The sequence below is a fragment of the Felis catus genome, chromosome A1 (genome assembly GCF_018350175.1).
Source record: "Felis catus isolate Fca126 chromosome A1, F.catus_Fca126_mat1.0, whole genome shotgun sequence".
Lineage (NCBI taxonomy): Eukaryota > Metazoa > Chordata > Mammalia > Carnivora > Felidae > Felis > Felis catus.
In genome coordinates, this window is record NC_058368.1 from 177839033 (window position 1) to 177857329 (window position 18297).

An 18297-nucleotide genomic window follows, 5' to 3' on the forward strand; every position below is an offset into this window, starting at 1 on the left:
TGAAACAACCTATACAGATACTCAAACAACACTACAGGAGTACTTTCTTGGTAGCCAAAACATAGCCAGCTCTGGTATTAGCCAGGACAACCGCTCCCCAAAAGTTCAACCAGGCTGCTGAAGGATCTCAGAGAACAAGAGGCGGTCTGATTGAAATTTAGGGAAGGAGGAGCCACAATTCACCATCTCATTTAAAAGAGTACAAAGGGGTTTATTTCAAAAGTTGCCTTTGTCCTACAGGACAGCTGCCGTTGGTCAACACTTGATTGATCTGAAAAGTGAGAGGCTCCCTATATTTTCAGTGAGGCTGTTTTGGGGAGGTGGGGAGGTCTGGGGCATGTAATCCCAAGGATTCCCTGCGGGTAGCTCCAGGAGAAGCCGCTCCGTGCTTCAGCGGGCTGCATGGCGAACAGTTGTCTGTGTACCAAGCGTGAGACGAATGGGCTGGGAAACGGCTGAAACGCGGCTCCTTCCACCCTGACCCCCAAAACAGGGTTTCTAATGGAAAGTCTGACAGACCCTTTACTGTAGTGGCACTACTGGGGGCAGCTATAATATTATCCTCATAATTCTACTATATAATAACAACAAAGAAAAAGAAGGTGAAGGGTCATTGTGCTTTGTCTTTAGAATTAAGATGGCTGTCTTCATCCTTACAGCATACTCTTAATTCTGGAGACACATCTTAATAACCTCTAAATAGTTCCAACAAAAGAGCCGTGTCAGAGGAATGAGCAGGCCCCAAGGTGTTTCAACTGGAGTGTTTTCATCTGCCTTTATTGCTCTATCCCTCTCCAGAATTAAGGCAATAACCTGTGATAAATTATTCAGGAACTGCTACAGGGATCAAAGCAAAATCATTCTGTTAAAGTGCTGTTTGCAACATTTGGCACTTAGTGCGAAAACTTTTAATGTGCGCATGCTGAAAATCAAGGATTTTAAATAATTTAACATTGTGGAGTTTTTACGAAGGGACTAAAGATAGCAGGTTCCTATTTAACTGCTCCTCTTCCTCCAAGAAGTTTTCATTCATTTTCCTTAAAATCGATGACGTCATGGCCAAATCAAAAATGATGCATGAGTCAAGGGAGTACTGGACTATATTTTACTATGGATACAATTATGGGGGGGGGGGACATATATTTCGAACTAATGCTTCGGAGCCAGGATTTGTCACAGCATTTTCTTTCTTTTTTCCCTTTGCTGTGAAGAGAAAAACCCAAGACAAAAAATTCAATGTTCTCTTCAATTTTATTAGGACTAAGTAAGAACACAAAGCTATAAATTTAAGAGTTTTGCAGCATTTCTACCCCTTGCAACCATTTTTCAATTTGGCAACACAGGTCCTCACTGTTTACATTCATCCTGAAATCCACATATGAAAAATATCTATAAATAGGGAGTTAGAAAATCCTGGTAAGGGTTGCAAATTAAATGAATTTGGCAGTCCTGCGGCATTTTCATAGAGATATTTTAACAGCATCACCTCCTGTGGATTGGAATACTAAATACTTTATTGAAGAACAAAACAGAACTGTTTTTATCTCTAGTACTTGCAAAATGAAGTACCTGAAAGCACTTTTGCATGTATTATTTATTCATCGTGATAGAAAAATAGCCTTAACCTAATAAATTACATTTAAAAGCATTTAGTGCAAAAGTTTTGTTTATGATAAAGCAACAGATTTAGTTCTTTATCGGTAGCTTACAGCACCAAGTTTTCTTTATACAAATTAGACAGATGGTGCTTACAGTAGAATTTACTAAAGGTCTGTCACAACAAATGCAGCCAAGCTGCATATTTAATCACTGCAGAATCTTGTCTACCTGCAGCTGCCAACTGCTAATCCAATTTCCCTGATAAATGTGGCAAGAGACACGATCAGCAATAAAGAGCATCTAACTCCATTTTCCTGCAGGGCGTCTTTTGATGAACATTTAGGACGGAAGCACGGAGTGCACTGTGTGGCCCTGGTTCGTGGCAGCTGCATGCATTCTGAGGCACAGTTCTCAGGTTACTCACTTAATTCTGCCACTATCATTACGTTGCTATTGATCTCAGTAGCTGTTGCCTACACAGCATTACTCTAGATGAAGCTGAATCAGGCAGTTATCATGCATCAAACTTGCTCAAAAGCCTGGAGATTTCCCCTTAATTACTTGTGATTTTATTTGCAAATACCGTTAAAGTGTAATCAAGCAGTCACTTTCCAGGGTCGTTAAGAACTTGCTGGTTTAGGGATATATCACTGGAACTCCATTAAAAATGACTCTAGGAAGATGGTTTCTATCAAACTAGATGGGATTACATCAAAATGGGCTTGGAGTATAATGAAATCTTCAAATGAGACAAATGTAATTTTTAGAAAGATGGTGTTTTTCAACCTCACTGCTTCTGTCTGATATAAAGGGCACCCAGAGCCACCTCAAAGCTGCAAAGATTTTGTTGGCCCTTAAACATATTTGGAAGACATCTCAAAAACATAGCTAACCTGAATTGAAAGTCTGGTGAAGAATTTTAGCAAGATTATGAACACAAAGAAAATCTCTAGGATCCTTTTTGGTTTTAAAATTCTGTGACTATTGCATGTTGATAAACATTCATTTCAAAAAAGTCTATTTCAAATTAAGAGGTATAGCATTTGGCTAATTATTTTTTTGGTAGAAGAATTACAGTAAAATAACCATCAAAGGCTATTGTTTTACTATCTGGCTTCTCAGAGCTAAGTTTTTTTTTTTTTTTTCTTTTTGGTAAAGAGAAGAGAAACCAAGCAAAATGATGGTTGGTTAATGTTTTCAACTTATTTCAAATAACAATAAAATAGGACTCAAGCATCACTAACAGAGGTGCCCACCTTCTCTGGAGTACATTTATTAGTCTTTTAAAAATAATAATCAGTGTCAATCTGTTTAATAGAGCCCAGATGCATTATGGTTTTAGACGATGCTATTCCTGTTTTGCAGATCTTGTGTTCCCCACCCCCCACATTAAAATCTGGGGCTGTTTTGTCACAAATCGCTTGCTACACTTAAGGATTTTACTAATAAAACATAATGTTGTCTTGGATAGTGTGACTGCTGCCACAGCTGAACAGACTTGTCAAATCAATCCTAATACGGCTCCCACAGGCGCATAAAAACCTTATTTAGCTATCAGTTATCCTAATCACTTTGCTCAGTTTAAGAACGCAATACTTCAAGACCAGCTCCTATTTATACATATATGCCTAGCCATTTAATAAAGTCTTGATTTATATAAATTCTTGTTTAAAAACATATTTAGAGATGTAGTGTTTTAGCATGTGCATGTTTGCGCATTCCTCCATATAAATATGCTGAAACATACAGTGCAGGGTAGGTGCCGGAATAGGGGCGTTCAAAGTGGGGTACCCACAAGAAGCGTTCTTTTAAGGATACTAACCGCCATGAGGGAGAAATCATCCAATCATCAAGTGTCCAAAATCACTTACTGGCCTCAAAGTCAGTTTGTGGAAGAAAATAAAAGAGTACTGGTAGGAAAAGTACAACTCAAAGACACATGGCGACTGAGAAAGCAAGACCGATGAGGCACAGAGCACACACAAATAACGCAGAACATTTTTGTGGATCTGGATATCCTAGAATGAGCAAAATCATCTCTCATCATGTTTGGGAACAAACCCACCTTTACATCTTCTTGTTTAAAGTTGTTGTTGAATATTTGTAATACCGTTTCAAAAGAGACTGTAAGAGGCAGCATGAAATTCTCAAATTCGTCTTCATCTTCGCCTATCAGAAAAACAAAAGGGTCACCATGGTTTAAAATGCATGCTATTGTACATTAGCCTCAGCGGTGAGTGCTTCGTTCGGGCTTAGAAACGTTCCCTGGGAAGGGGGCAGCCTGCATTCATACGCATGGCACATTTGTACTTTGTTTGGCTCATTGAATATTCTGGTGTTTTGCCTTCTCTTTTGCAGCAAAATGAAATAGCAAAATTACTTACCAGCCATTTTTTTTTTCCTGGCTCTTTATTGGATCAAACAGACTCATGCCCCAGGCACTCAGCCCTTCAGTTCTTAGTGCCCCCAGAGCTTCCCCAATGCCTCAAGGAAAGGCACTTTCAAAGCCTCAGAGACAAGGATCTTTTTTTCCCCTCCTCTTTAGGTGCCAAGGCCCTAAAGGGCTCACAGACTCAGGTGCCCAGATAGCTCTAAGTTATTATTCCCTTTTATTTATGTTCTTTTTTATTAATTTGTTAAATAGATAGCAGGGAAACTTTTATCTGCCAAATAAGATGGGGTCCCTCATGGGTCATTTGGATTTTAAGTACATTCTCCATGGGTACACTTCCTCTTGCACTAAGCTTCCTTTTCTTCATGGAAAGGAGACGTTTTCTGTTGTTTCTTTCACTTGGAAGGTAGACCCAGTTACCTCAAATATTCTATCAGAGCAGAATCTTTACTTCAAACATGGGATATGCACAAATGACTATTCTTTATTGAAAACATTTGTTTGTGAGTGTAGTTGACACAATGTTACATTAGTTTCAGGTATACAACATAGTGATTCAACCTCTAGTTATGCTCTGCTCACCACAAGTGTAGCTACAATCTGTCACCATACAGCCCTATTCCAATATCATTGACTATATTCTCTATGCTGTGCCTTTTATTCCCACGACTTATTCCATAATTGGAAGCCTGTATCTCCCTCTCCCCTTCACCTGTTTTGCCATTCCCTCACCTCCCTTCCCTCTGGTAACCATTAGTTTGTTGCTCTGTATTTACAGTCTGATTCTGCTTTTTGCTTGTGTATTCATTTTTTTTTACATTCTACCTATGAATAAAATCATATGGTGTTTGTCTTTCTCTGTCTGACTTAGTTCACTTGGCTTAACACTTTCTAGGTCCATCTATGTTGTTGCAAATGGCAAGATCTCATCCTCTTTTGTGGCTACGTAATATTTCTCTGTGTGTGTGTGTGTGTGTGTGTGTGTGTGTGTACGTGCACCACATCTTCCTTATCCATTTGGGTATTGATGGACACTTAGGTTGCTTCCGTATCTTGGCTACATAACTGACAATTTATATAGTATTCTTTTCATAACGGGTTGCTCTTAAATGAGAGAGTTGATTCTCTCCTCTCTCCTATGCCACTGAGAATTGTGAGTCTCCCACTTTACTGATACACACACAGGCAGAGAAAGGTTAAGTGCCTTGCTCAAAGTAGTATACCCAGTCGGAGGTGGAACTCTATGGTCCAGACCTCCTGACTTTGTTGCTATCACTTTTTAAACAGAGGCTCACAGAGGCAATGAGAGCTCAGAGATTCCCATTATATTTGAACTGGTTCTCCAGTTTGGTCCCTGGCGTAGCAGCATCAGAACCACTTGGGAATTTATCAGTTATAAAGTCCTGGGTCCCACCCCAGATCTACTGAATCAGAGACTCTGGGGGTGGGGGGTCTAGCAATTGGTTTTAAGAAGCCTTCCAGGTGATTCAGATGCATGCAGATATTTGAGAAACACTGGCCTATATACATCATTCTACAGATAAGGAAACTGAGGTCCAAGGCCACATAACACAGAAGGTCCATGGCACAACCAGGATCTTTTGACTCTCAAGGAGTGGCCGATCTGGCTGACCCTGATCTTTTGTTACTTCTTTTCCCCATGAACCTTATGCACTTCGTCTCCAGAACCCAAAAGAATCACAGACTTAACTTTGTTCACAAAGGGATACTGAAAGGCCAATGAGACTTTCCTGGTATGCTATTCTAAACAAGGGTCAGGTTTCAAGCTGAAGGGTAAGGCTGACCAAATGATGATCCCTGCTCTGTCAACTGGCTATGTGACCAAGCTATTTCCCTTAACTACATCCTCTGGTAACTGGTGATCACATTAGAGACCTTTCCGGGCAGTCTTACTTTTCAGAGCCCAGCTCAAAAAGAAGATTTCCCAATCTGAGCGAAGCTCACCTCCAGTACTCTCTCAGGCCCCACCTCAAGCATTCCCATACCGCCCACTGGGTTCCCACAGCATTCTGGCTGACTCCTGACAACAAGTAGCCATGATCAGTCTGCCTCTGACTGCAGGTATTCTGGCGTCTAGCTAGTAACACTAATACTACCACCTGACATCATGCCACCACTACCGCCATCTGATGAGGGGTACTGTGGGGATGAAAGGAAATACAACCTATAACGTGTGTATGTAAATTATTAGATCTGTCAGCCTACACTGATAGCATCTTTGGCTTTGCTTCTGGAGAGCTGAGACTGTGCACCTTTGCATTTCTCGGTGAAGGAGAACAATGCAGGCATTAAGGCTCAGCAATAAACAGACCCAGCATCTGCCTCCACCACTTACTGTTGAACTTTGGATATTCACTAATCACTCTGAGTCTCAGGTTTCCCATCTACAAAATACGGCTAAAATACATATCGTTGTGAATAGTACAAGTTCTAACACAGAAAAAAATAGAAGATGCTCAATAAATAGTAGTGGTAGCGCTAGGATTATAGTATTAGCACCTAGAACAGTGCCTGTCATATATGAGGGAAATGCTGTATCTGAATGAAAAGTAGTTGCTCAATAAAGGTGAATTTAAATATACATTATATTTAATAATGTTATTATTTATGTATAGTGTAATATATATTTATGTATATTTAAATACACATTATATTTGAACTATGTAATCTTACTCTTCTAAGATAAATTATTTTCTAAATGTGGAATTACTAATAACAACAGTGATGATGATCGCTGCAGGCAGAGAAGGGTACAGGAAAGAGTGGATGTTTGAAGGTTCTAAGCTCGAATCTAGGCTCTGCTACTTGTTAGCACTCTGGTTTTGGAGAAATGACAGCCGTTAATATTTTTGCTGTTCTGAGTTTTATATGGACTTAGGCAATTGCAGGAATCAAATGAAGTGTGATCACCAGGTTGTCCCCCCAATACCCTTCTTTAGGGAGCAAAGCTTTCCCAAGGTATAGATATTTAATCAGCACAAAGACAAATTCAGGACTTTACCATTCAGCCCTTCACTTAATACATGGAGCCACAGATCAAAAACCTTCCTGACTCCTCTCTTTTCTCAATCAAAGTTTGAGGCTATAGGGAAATCAAGAGCATAGAAGACAAGCCACCAAAATGTGCAGGGAGAAGTCAAAGAGCAAATACTGAAGACAGGGATGGGAACAGAAATTCTAGTTAAATGTCATGTCCTCAGAGAGGCCCTCCCTGACCACTCTGCCTAAAACGTTACCGCAAAACTTGCCCCAGACCCCCAACCACTTTCCACTCCCATAACCTACTTTATTGTTCTTATGGGACTTCTTGTGACTGGGCCGTATATTCACATATGTTAATTCATGGTCTTCCCTATGACAACGTAAGCTCCTTGGTGAGGGAACTTCATCTGTTTTGATCATGACTATATCCCAGTGCCTAGAATAGTGTCTGGCATTTAAGAAATAGTCGTGTAGTGACTGGCTAACAATAGTTATTTCCTGAGTGCTTACTATGTGAAGGCAATGAGTTTGATACTTGATTTACTGAACACCCATGGAGCTGTCCCTAGGTTCAAAGCACTACTGCAAGTCACGAATGGTCCCAACAATCCTACGGAGTTGTAAGATGATTTCCTTCATTTTGCAAGTGAACAGAGAGGCTCAAAGGAGTTAAGTGGCTTGCCCAACATCGTCGGGCTGCTAAATGTCAGTGGGCTACAAGCCACAATTAGGTCAGCTTTACTTCCAATCTCATGTTCTTCCCCCTGTCTCCAGCGGGGTGGAAGGTACCAGAGGTGGGCAGTGAAGTCAGGGGCACAGAATCTTGAGTTTAGAGCTGCATGAAGGTTAGAAGAGGGTGAAGAACAATCAGCTGGGTTCTGGCGGGGAGAAAGGAATTCGTCAGCAATCCTTTGAGCTTAAGGTGGGCAACTAGAACACACTGGTGCGTGACTTCTACAGAAATATTTGTTTCAGTTATAGCATTGTTGCTCTCTTACCACAAGGTGATATACTGTATCATCGAGGCTGGAATTTTTATGTCGTGCAAACAACTCTATACAACATTAGAGGTTTTTTCCCTTATTTGTATTACCCTTAGGGGTATCAGGTGCTGCTTCTGATATGAAAGGAAAAAACATGAGTTCACTCTCATACACAACTTCATGTTCAAGTATGTAGTCATATATTTAGCATGCCCAAGTATAGGTGATTGTTTTATGAGTAATAATTGAAGTTGCTCCTCTTTCTTTCCGACCGGGGCCCAGAAATCAGTATGATTTGAAGGTGAAGTGCCAGTTTGCAGACTAATATTTTCACTGGCATCGGGAAAAGTCAATAGTAACAGAACACTGTTTAAGTTCTCAGTCATGCATAGATAAAAATGATAAGTTGTTCAGCTTTCTGGTAAAACCCAAAGCTAATCCCCTCTACTGGATTTCTGGGGATCTGATTCCTCAGAAAGTTATGCATTTTATGAGTTTCAAGTTTTTTTTTTCTTTCAGAGAAGTCACATTAAAATACAAATAGTAACCTTTTTTAATATGTTGGCTCTCAGATATTTTATTTATAAGACACTTCATTTGTTATTTTATATAACTTAAGGCCTTGCTTGGTGGGAATGTAAAATGGTACAGCCAATATAAGATGATGCAGCCACTGTAGTTACTAAAAAAGTTAAACACAGAATTGCCATTTGACTCCGCAATTTTACTCCTGGGTATACACTCAAGCAAATTCCAAGCATACGCTCACACAAAAACTTATACACAAATGTTCATACTAGCATTACTGTAATAGTCAAAAGGTGAAAATCCAACTAACTGTTAATCAACTGATAAATGGATAAACAAATTGTGGTCTAGCCATACAATGGAATATCAGTCAGTCATAAAAAGGAATGGAGTATGGAAATATGCTAAACTATGAATGAGCCTTGAAAACATTATGCTCCATGGAAGAAGACACACAGAAGGCTACATATTATGTGATTCCATTTATACTAAATTTTTAGAATGGGCAAATCCATAGAGGCAGAAAGTAGATTAGTGGTTACCAGGGGCTGGGGCCAAGGGCAGTAACTGATGACTACTTTAAGATATAGGACTTCTTTCTGGGGTGATGAAAATATTCTAAAATTAGCTAACGGTGATGGTTATACAACCTTGTGAATATTATGAATATACTAAATACCACTGAACTGTATGTATACTTTAACAGGGTGCATTTTGTGGTAGGCGAATCTCAGAAAAAAGAAGAAATCCCAAAACAACAAAAAAACCACCACCAACAAAATTTCCCCCACGGTTAAATGTATGCAGAACAGTGAATCTTCTCATTTCCTCAAATTCAAATGCAAATAGCAGCTGCATTACTGGGGACTTGGGAGAGTAGCCAAGGAGAAGCAAATAGTACAAATAAAATAATTATGGTAATAATAAATGGTGGTTACTAAGTTACTAAGGATTTATTATATGATAACTATTGTGTGAAATGCTTTCGTATTAGTGATAGTTTAGTATGGTAAGTGGAATAATGGACTCCAAAGATGCCCATGTCCTAATCCTTGGAATCTGTGAATATGTTAGGTTATAAACAAAGGGGAATTAAGGTTGCTCATCAATTGCCTTTAAAATAGAAGATCATCCAGGAGTCCAAGGTAATCACCAAGGTCCTTGAAAGTGTTAGAGAAAAGCAGACGAGGAAAACCAGAGAGATGCAGCATGAGAAGGACTTGATCTGATGTTGCTGGGGAGAGGGGGTTATGAGCCAAGGAAAGCAGGTGGCTTCTAAGCTGCAAAAGGCAAGGAAACAGATTCTTCCCCAGAGCCCCAGAAAAGAACACTGCCCTGCTGACACCTTGATGTTAGCCCACTGAGACCCATTTTGGACTTCTGACTTCCAGAGTTGTAAAATGATAAATCTGTAATATTTATGCTGTTAAATTTGCAGTAACTTGTTACAGGAGTAACCGGAAACTAATATAGCTAGTAAAGATCAGATCTAATGTTATGAAGCTCTATTCCAAACTACAGAGAATTAAGAGGGGAGACAAACAAGGAGATGCAGTGGCAGTTGGGTGAAGAAAACAATATATTTGAAACCAAGTACTGACAGGTCGCATATAAAGAGCCAGTGACTTCTGCAGGCCTAGGCCTGCATCATGTGCTGTTCCCCAGTGTTTCATTAGGACAGTACCTCTCAAGTTCTATTAGAATAAGCCTTGAGAATTGTGCTTAGCTAGATCTAACTTGGGCCAGAATTTAGTTTTCATTTCAGTTTCCCCCTACACAGCCTAGGAGTTGTACCTGTCTCTGTTGGGACTATGGCTTCAGGTAGGGTGGGCTGTTAGAGCATCTGTCAGCAAGTGTCATCGGCTCTTGCTTCCGTCGGAAGATAACAGCCCAAGTGCCGAAGGCGGAGTAGGCAGCTGTATTAGAGGGACTGAACTTACCTCATTTTGAGGCTCCAGTGTCAGTCAGTGCCCCCAATTGTACATTCAATAAATATTTCTATTTAATTAATATATACTGAGTGCTTGTTTTGTGACAGGAATTGTTTCAGGCCTTTTCACACATCTTCGTCTTATTTAAAGCACATTACAATTCTTTAAGATAGATACCTCCATTTCATAGATGAGAAAACTGAGGCTCCCTTTGATTCCTCTCCCTAGGGAACCAGAATGTTTATTTTAGTTCTCAGAAGAAAAATACACTGCCCAATATGCAGACCCTTGTACTCCTTTTTCTAGGAAACCTAACCTAAAAGTTGCATCCCTGAAGCATCTCATTCCCTGGGGGGCTCTGGACTCTCTACCCTCAAAACCAGGTAAGTTATTAAAACTGGATCTGGACTTAATGGGCTGCTTTCTGCCTACAGGGCCGGCTAATTAGTCTTAATTATCTCATTATAGATTCTAAGTATTTCCAGCTGCTTCTTTACCCCTTATTGCCCAGTCCCCGCCCCCCCCCCCCCATGTCTGTTTTCCAGATAGTCTCTGCCAAGTCCTGGACACAGGTGATATATTGATGTATTCTTCCTATCTATCAGAACATTAGTTATTTCTGATCAAGCTTCTCACTTGCTAAACCCTTCTGGGACATCTACCTCTGTGTTCTCTTATCCATGAGAATAAACATGCTTTGGCCAAATATTAGACATGAGAACAAATCTTAAAAACTACATTCGACTTTCACTGACCACAGAACTGTAATATACCTATACAGGGCAAATAATAAACGTGAATTTATCTATTTATTTGATTGAAGCTCGGAAAGTAATCCCTTCTCCCTTCTCACTGCCCTCAAGCCTCAAATCAATCATTCAGTCCAAACAGTTCAAATAAAAAGGAAAGAGAAAAAGTTACCTTTCCTAATTGATTGAGAATACGAAAGGCGAAGTAATAGCGAATTGAATGAGAATGTGTGGTCACAGGGCTAGAAGTTATAGGACTGTGACTGACCTTGGGCAAGCCATTTAATCTTTCTGAACCTCCACTTTCTAACAGATAAACAGTGCAATAATACCTATTTCACGTGGGCTCTTGTGAGGATCAAGTAGGATAATGTATGTGAGAGTGGTCTGCAGACTATAAATTTGTAAACAAATGTTAGTTATTAATAAGGAAAAGGAAAGTTTCCTTCCTCCATGTATTTTTACTTTTATCATTAGTAGTTATTTCTAGAGTACTCTTCCCTTTTTATTCAAGTCATTTACTTTTTAAGATTTCTCAAATTTAAGCTAGAAATATCTTCAGGTGCTGATTATCTATTAAAGGTCACAAAGGTAGATGAATAGTATGGCATGCTCCTCCCTAAAGGGAGAATATCTCGTAATGTCTATAAATAACATTTTAATATTAGCATTCCTTGATCATTACAAAATATGACCGCTTCTTAGAGTCTGAGTGTCTGAGGAAAGCATTTCTCACTCGGATCCTATTAACAAGCTTCTCATCTGGGTAGTTCAAGATAAGGTGCAATCACAAAACGTCCGAGGAAAAGCAACTGTAAGTGACACCAAGGAAACACGATTTTAGTGGCACTGAGTAATTCTAAGTTTGTGGTTGGTAAAAACTTAATTTGCAATGAATACTATTTAGTTCTCCACAGAACAAAGAGCTTTGTTGTAGTTCTTTTCCACACTTCCCCTCGCCAATATTTGTCAACTGAATTCACCTCTATTCAAATTAAACAAAATAGAAGGTTTTATTTATTCAAGTATTTTATACTGAACAGCTCCCTGGAGGTTCTCCATTTACTGGCTTGGGTAATATTATCTTTCCTTTAGTTTATTAGATTGACAAAGTTAATTTAAAAATAACCTAGGGAACTTTAAGTGATTCTTGGAAGGGCTAACATGTGTGCACATATGGCCGGTCACCCATTTTCTTCTGTATGTATATGCTATCTTGTGAAGGGAGGTTTTGCATTAATTTTTATAATTTCTTAGAATACAGAAATACACTGCCAACATGAAAGATCATCGTCCTGATGATGAAATGCTTTCAGTTCTGTTCTTTATACAAGTGAACGTTTCGTCTAGCGTAGCCAAGGAGCAATTTGATAAAATGATACAACTGTTTATTGCCAAAAAACCCCCCATTTTCATCTGAAATACAACCTGGGGCACATAGCATCTAATTAAATTCATACAAAGTGCAAATTATTGAATAGAAACCAAAATGCATTTCAAAGTAAACACCAATTAATGTGACACCCAATTTCTTTCCCCTTTCCTAATCGCTCCAATGTGCATGGCTCGTACACAACATACTCAGCTTAGTTTGTAAGGTTCAATTAGAAAGAATATGCTTTACATTGCAGTCTGAGAATTACATCCCTTGCTTTGCAAGCAGGCTGGTTAGGTGTTTTTTTTTTTTTTTTTTTTTGTTAATTTGATTCTTACCAAAAAAAAAAAAAAAAAGTCAGTGGTATAAAAAGTCCTTCCGTACTTTTTCTTTAATTTGAGAATTCTCATTACCTAATATTTTCACTTACTTCATTTAATACATGGATCTGTGCTTCTTTTGACAAATGCACCATCTCTGTTTTCTTTGTTTCCGTGACATTGAATACAACAGAAAACTAGGAAGCCACATATATAGGAAGTCTGGGAGCAACGTTCCAGTCAACCTAGTTTGTGAGACACGGCTTCAAATAATAAATTATAAAATAAAATAAAAAAATAAAAAATAACAAAACTGTGCTCAGCAACACTCATCAAAAGATCATCTATAAAGTGGTAACACTTAAAAAAAGAGAGCAACAAGTGACTAATCAAGCACAAGAGTGGTCAAGTGTAGTTGATCACTTGTGAAAGTAATCAGCCACTTGAATTGTTTTGTTGTGGAGAGGCCAATGATCAAAGCTACTCCCAGACAGAACCTGGCAGGAATTGCTGATTCCAGGAACTATGATGATGGCATCTTGGTTATGGTACACTTTTGTGTCATTCATCCACTAAATATTTACTGAACACCTACAGTGTAGCAATAGGAGACTGGTACTAGAAAACGTGAAAATGGCAAAGTCCATGCCCTGAAGGAGCTCAATATGTATTTTGGGAAGAAGAACAACTCTGATTCCTAACAAGGAACAGAAGCTCTGGTAACATATACCACAAATCACCCCTTGATGCTTATAATATACCTTCAATTATTTTAAAAAGTGAAAACCACTAACAAAGACTTTCTTTTCAAACAATGTAAAAGTTCCATGACTGTAGCTGCCATTGTTTTTAACTTTGTCTATAGCCAGATTCAGTTTACTTGTATGGAACACCTACCACGTACCAGGCCCTTCCACATAGTCTGTCTCTATTTCCCCTGAGGTCTAAAAAGTGCTTGCAATCTAAAAGGATATTTACTTTTAAAAAACACTTCGAGCTAAGAAAATATCAATTTATACTTTATATTGTTATGAGTTAGATAATGCAAAGGAATCTAATCCTGAGAAACCTAATAAAATCCTCTTTTAGTTATTCAAGTTTAGATATTTTACTTCAGCTTCTCATACCTCACAGTTTACACTGAGAGATACTAAATAAAAGTAGGCTTCAAGATGGCAGCCTGCAACACTGGGTCTTTCTGGGCATCATCATGACTCTCAATTATCAATGCAGTGGTAAGTGGGGGGAGGGGCGGTGAATGTCGGCAGTGCCATCCTGCTGTTTAAGCTACTGTGAATTTATGGAAGGTTCTTTTGTCTACATTGACTATGTGAGAAAGGATCCTGACCTACTCCATTTCTAGGTCTTGAAAATGTGCGTGACGTGAACCTATTTCCAGGAAATCTCCTCTACCTCGTTCTCTTTATTTTTTTTTTATTTTTTTATTTTTAAAAATTTTTTTTCAACATTTATTTATTTTTGCGACAGAGAGAGACAGAGCACGAATGGGGGAGGGGCAGAGAGAGAGGGAGACACAGAATCGGAAACAGGCTCCAGGCTCTGAGCCATCAGCCCAGAGCCCGACGCGGGGCTCGAACTCCCGGACAGCGAGATCGTGACCTGGCTGAAGTCGGACGCTTAACCGACTGCGCCACCCAGGCGCCCCTACCTCGTTCTCTTTAGCTTTTGTCTCCCCACCTCTTTCACTGTCGGACAGGGTCATTAAAGGAGCATTTTTAAGTCTTTAGGAAATAGATTAAGTCTAGACAAGGGTTGTAAAGTCTTCTTTAATGCTGGGACAACTGGGAGGAAAGCAAGGGGGCAAGCTCCTTGAGGGCAGGGGCCTGTACACCTGGCTGGTCTCTGTTTTGCCCTGAGAGCTCAGCACAGTGTGCTCTCTAAAGGATCATTGAGAACAATGACAGAGTTGGGCTGCTCCTCTTTGCTCCAATGCAGCAGCCAAGAGGTAACCCAGGCCAGTGTGCAGTATGCAAAGCTGTCACTCAGCTCTCCCACTTGCCTAAGGTAGCAGATGATTGGGTTTTGCATGCCTGGTTTACACTCTTCAAATATTTATAGACAGTTCTCTTTGCCTCAAGCCCTGGTTGTCACTTAGCCAAGTTATACATACATGGTTCTTTTAATCTTTCTTTAGAAATCAATTGCATCAAGCTCCTTAATCATTCTAGATGCATTTCTCTCAACTTTTGGCTGTTTGTCTCTCTGGTAATTTATTCTGTTGAAATGCATGGAAATAATGCAGATGTGGAACAGAGAAGGGTTTAGTTACCTTTCCACGACAAGGTGCAATGTCTTTTATGTGCAAAATAAAATTATTTATCCTTTCACCTTTTGTAAGATCGTATTTTAAAAAATTCATATTTAAGTTGATGGATCAATCAATATATTGCAAGAGAAAGAATGAAAAAAATATCATCAGTAATATCTTAAGGATGATCTTAAGGATCAGTAATCATCTTAAGGATGATATTGTCATTGACTGAACTCTTTCACGTATCTGTAAACTGATTAATTTAACCTGCAGTATTCAAACACGGCTGGGGGGCGGTGGGGATGGGAATCCAGAATAACATGGTCACCACAGAGGCTTAAGTGCCCATCCTAAGGTACTATCTACCTTCAGCTTTTCAATGAAAAAAATTTTTAAGTAAGTTATATTTTTTCCCATTACAAAAGTGATGCCTTAAAGAAAATGTCAAATAATCTGGAATGAGAAAAAGCTACCTATAGTTAGCCCAAAACAATATTTAACATTTTAAAAGAATTTAAGTCTTTTTTGGATGCATTCCCCACCCACCCTAGGCATGCTCATATCATTTACACAGTTTAACACCTGGTTTTTTCACTTAATGTTATAAAATTTCATGTATTGCATTATCTTCAAATCCCAATTTTAAGACTACAGACTATTCCATCAAGTAAGTAGATGTGCAATAATTTTACAATTCCCTACTATTGGATATTTGCATTGTTTCCATTTTTTTTTCTAGATTAAGTGTCATTACAAAGAAAATCTCTGGTGTAACGCTCTTCCATATTTAAGACTATTACCTAGATTCACAGTAGTACAAGTAATGGATCAAAGGATACCCAGAAAATACATTGTGAAGTAAAGAATTAATGCAGGTCCTATTTGAAGTGAAAAATACCACTTGAAATACAAAGATTTGTCTTTTGATGCTCAAATCATAGAGAGTTGTAGAAAACTGTCAAAGATGATAAATTCTAGTAACTTAAATGTGGTGCTCACTAGTATTCTCCTTTGTTCGCCCAAGTATGTCACCGAGCCCTTATTAATCAGGCTTAAATTCTTGACCTTACCTAGGTCTACCATCAGAAGGCGAGTGAGGGCCGTGTAGAAGGTTGTTCGGCACCTGAAGTCACTGAGACTGTAACTGTCACTGATGCCAAGGAAGGGGAAGTGTTCACTCTAATGAAAGCAAAAGAGTATCCAAAGTTATTAATGCTTTACCTAAACTACCCAGAAATTTCTAGTCATTAATTAGAGGAAGTAAGACTTACCGTGTGGTTTTTTAGCATGAATTTCACAGCATCTATCTTCACAAGTTTTTTTAAAAGGATATAGGTAATAGGAGTTAAGGAATCTTGGGAAATATAAGTGTTTTATCAATAGATAATCAATCACAAAATAACACTAATGGCATCAATTTCTATTTACGAAGAATCAGTATTATTTCTAAAGAGCATTCCTACAGAAATGTCTTTCATTCTGTTAAGAATGATAATCCATTATTAACCAGTGCAATTACTTTTCCTATCTTATACATATTCTAGTTATGGAAAGGAAAAATGAATTTTATAATTAAGACAAAAACTTCTTTACTATTAAAGCCTTGATAGTAGAAAATTAAAACTGACCCTTTCTACATTTTGGATATAACTTGAGAACTTCTCTTCACTTAATATTATTTCATAAAAAATAATTATAAAAGACCTATAATAGACTACCCAGAAAGAGAAAATTATTCAATTCTAAGAAACAATGAGCCCAGTTAGTAGAAATCTAAGGAAATTCTGCTTTAGATGAAGATGAGAATGCTTAGAAAGATGTAGCTGATGCATGTCACCAAGTATTGAAGGACAAGCCCGACATTTCTAGTAGGTGTAAGACACCTTATATTTGTTAATTCACCTAGCTTCACAATTACACTGTCCAATATTATTTATTTCTAACTCATAGATATGAAAACAGAAGTTCAGAGAAATTAAGTTACTTGCCCAAGATTACACAGCTATGGATTGACAGTGCTGAGATTCGAACTGAGGTTTGACTACAGAGGCCACGTTCCTTCTACCGTACCACATTTTCACCTGAACAGTTCAGCTCAGAATGAGAAGAAAGGGGAAAAACCATAAACATTATCACAAGGTCTAAATAATTCTGGTTAATGCTGCCATCAAAGAAGGGCTGATGTGGTTCTAAGAACGTCTATTTAGTATACAAACACCCTAAGTATACTTAGTCCCTCAGGTGTGGGTGTAAGAGTAGAGAAGACATTGAACATGAGTCAGGAAGGCTGGGCTTCTGGCTTGACTACCCCATCCAACCAGCTGGTTCTGAGTCTGAGTACTGTACTCGGCCACTCTGAGCCTTAGTTTCCCTCTCCAACAAGCAAGGGTGAAACCTATCACCCAAGCTATCCCACAGGCCTGTCGTGAGGATCATATGATGCAAATGTCTTTGGCAATTATAAATCAGGGAGGAAGACACAAAGATGCAGAGAACGAACGTGTACAGAATGTTTGCTACCTGCAGGGCTGACTCTCACAATCCCATGAGGTAGGTAGCATCACTTCTATTTTTCTGATGAGGAAACAGATTCGAAAAGATTAAATAGAACTTTCCAAAAGACAAACAGTATAATTTAGATTCAAGTCCCTCTGACTCTACAGCAACCATCCCAGTTGCATAGTAAGCATGTATATTTGGTTCACCTTCATGTCAGACGGTAAACTTTCTAAGGGCAGGGGCTGCACCTATGCGTTTTCCTCAGCGCACTGCTGCCAAGTGGGTGCTCAATGCACTGTTTTTCTGGCAGGCTGAAGGGGAACAAGATCAGGACTGACCCATACGAGACTAACCAGGAAGAGAAAATTATTGAATTCTATCAAACGATGAGACCTGTTAGTAGAAATCTAAGGAAATTCTGCTTTAGATGAAGAAGATCAGAATACAACTAGAAAGGTTTTTCTCTGCATATAAAAATGAAATTTGAGGGGTGCCTGGGTGGCTTAGTTGGTTAAATGTTCGACTCTGCAGTTTCGGCTCAGGTCATGATCTGACAGTTTCATGAGTTCCAACCCCACATTGGACTTTGTGCTGATGGTGCACAGCCTGCTTGGGATTCTCTCTCTTCTCCCTCTCTCTCTGCTCC

General features: G+C 38.9%; 1 protein-coding gene across 9 annotated transcripts in view; it reads right to left on the reverse strand.

Annotated features, from left to right (window-relative positions):
- Window positions 1-18297, reverse strand: part of RANBP17 (RAN binding protein 17) — a 334560-nt gene that overhangs the window by 70408 nt on the left and 245855 nt on the right. For all 9 annotated transcript variants that reach the window (XM_045035636.1, XM_045035616.1, XM_045035623.1 and 6 more), the window contains 3 exons: window positions 16424-16487; window positions 16223-16331; window positions 3665-3768 (listed from right to left, as the gene is read on the reverse strand). In XM_045035636.1, the coding sequence (XP_044891571.1) occupies window positions 3665-3768; window positions 16223-16331; window positions 16424-16487 (277 nt within the window). The remainder of the gene's footprint in view (window positions 1-3664; window positions 3769-16222; window positions 16332-16423; window positions 16488-18297) is intronic.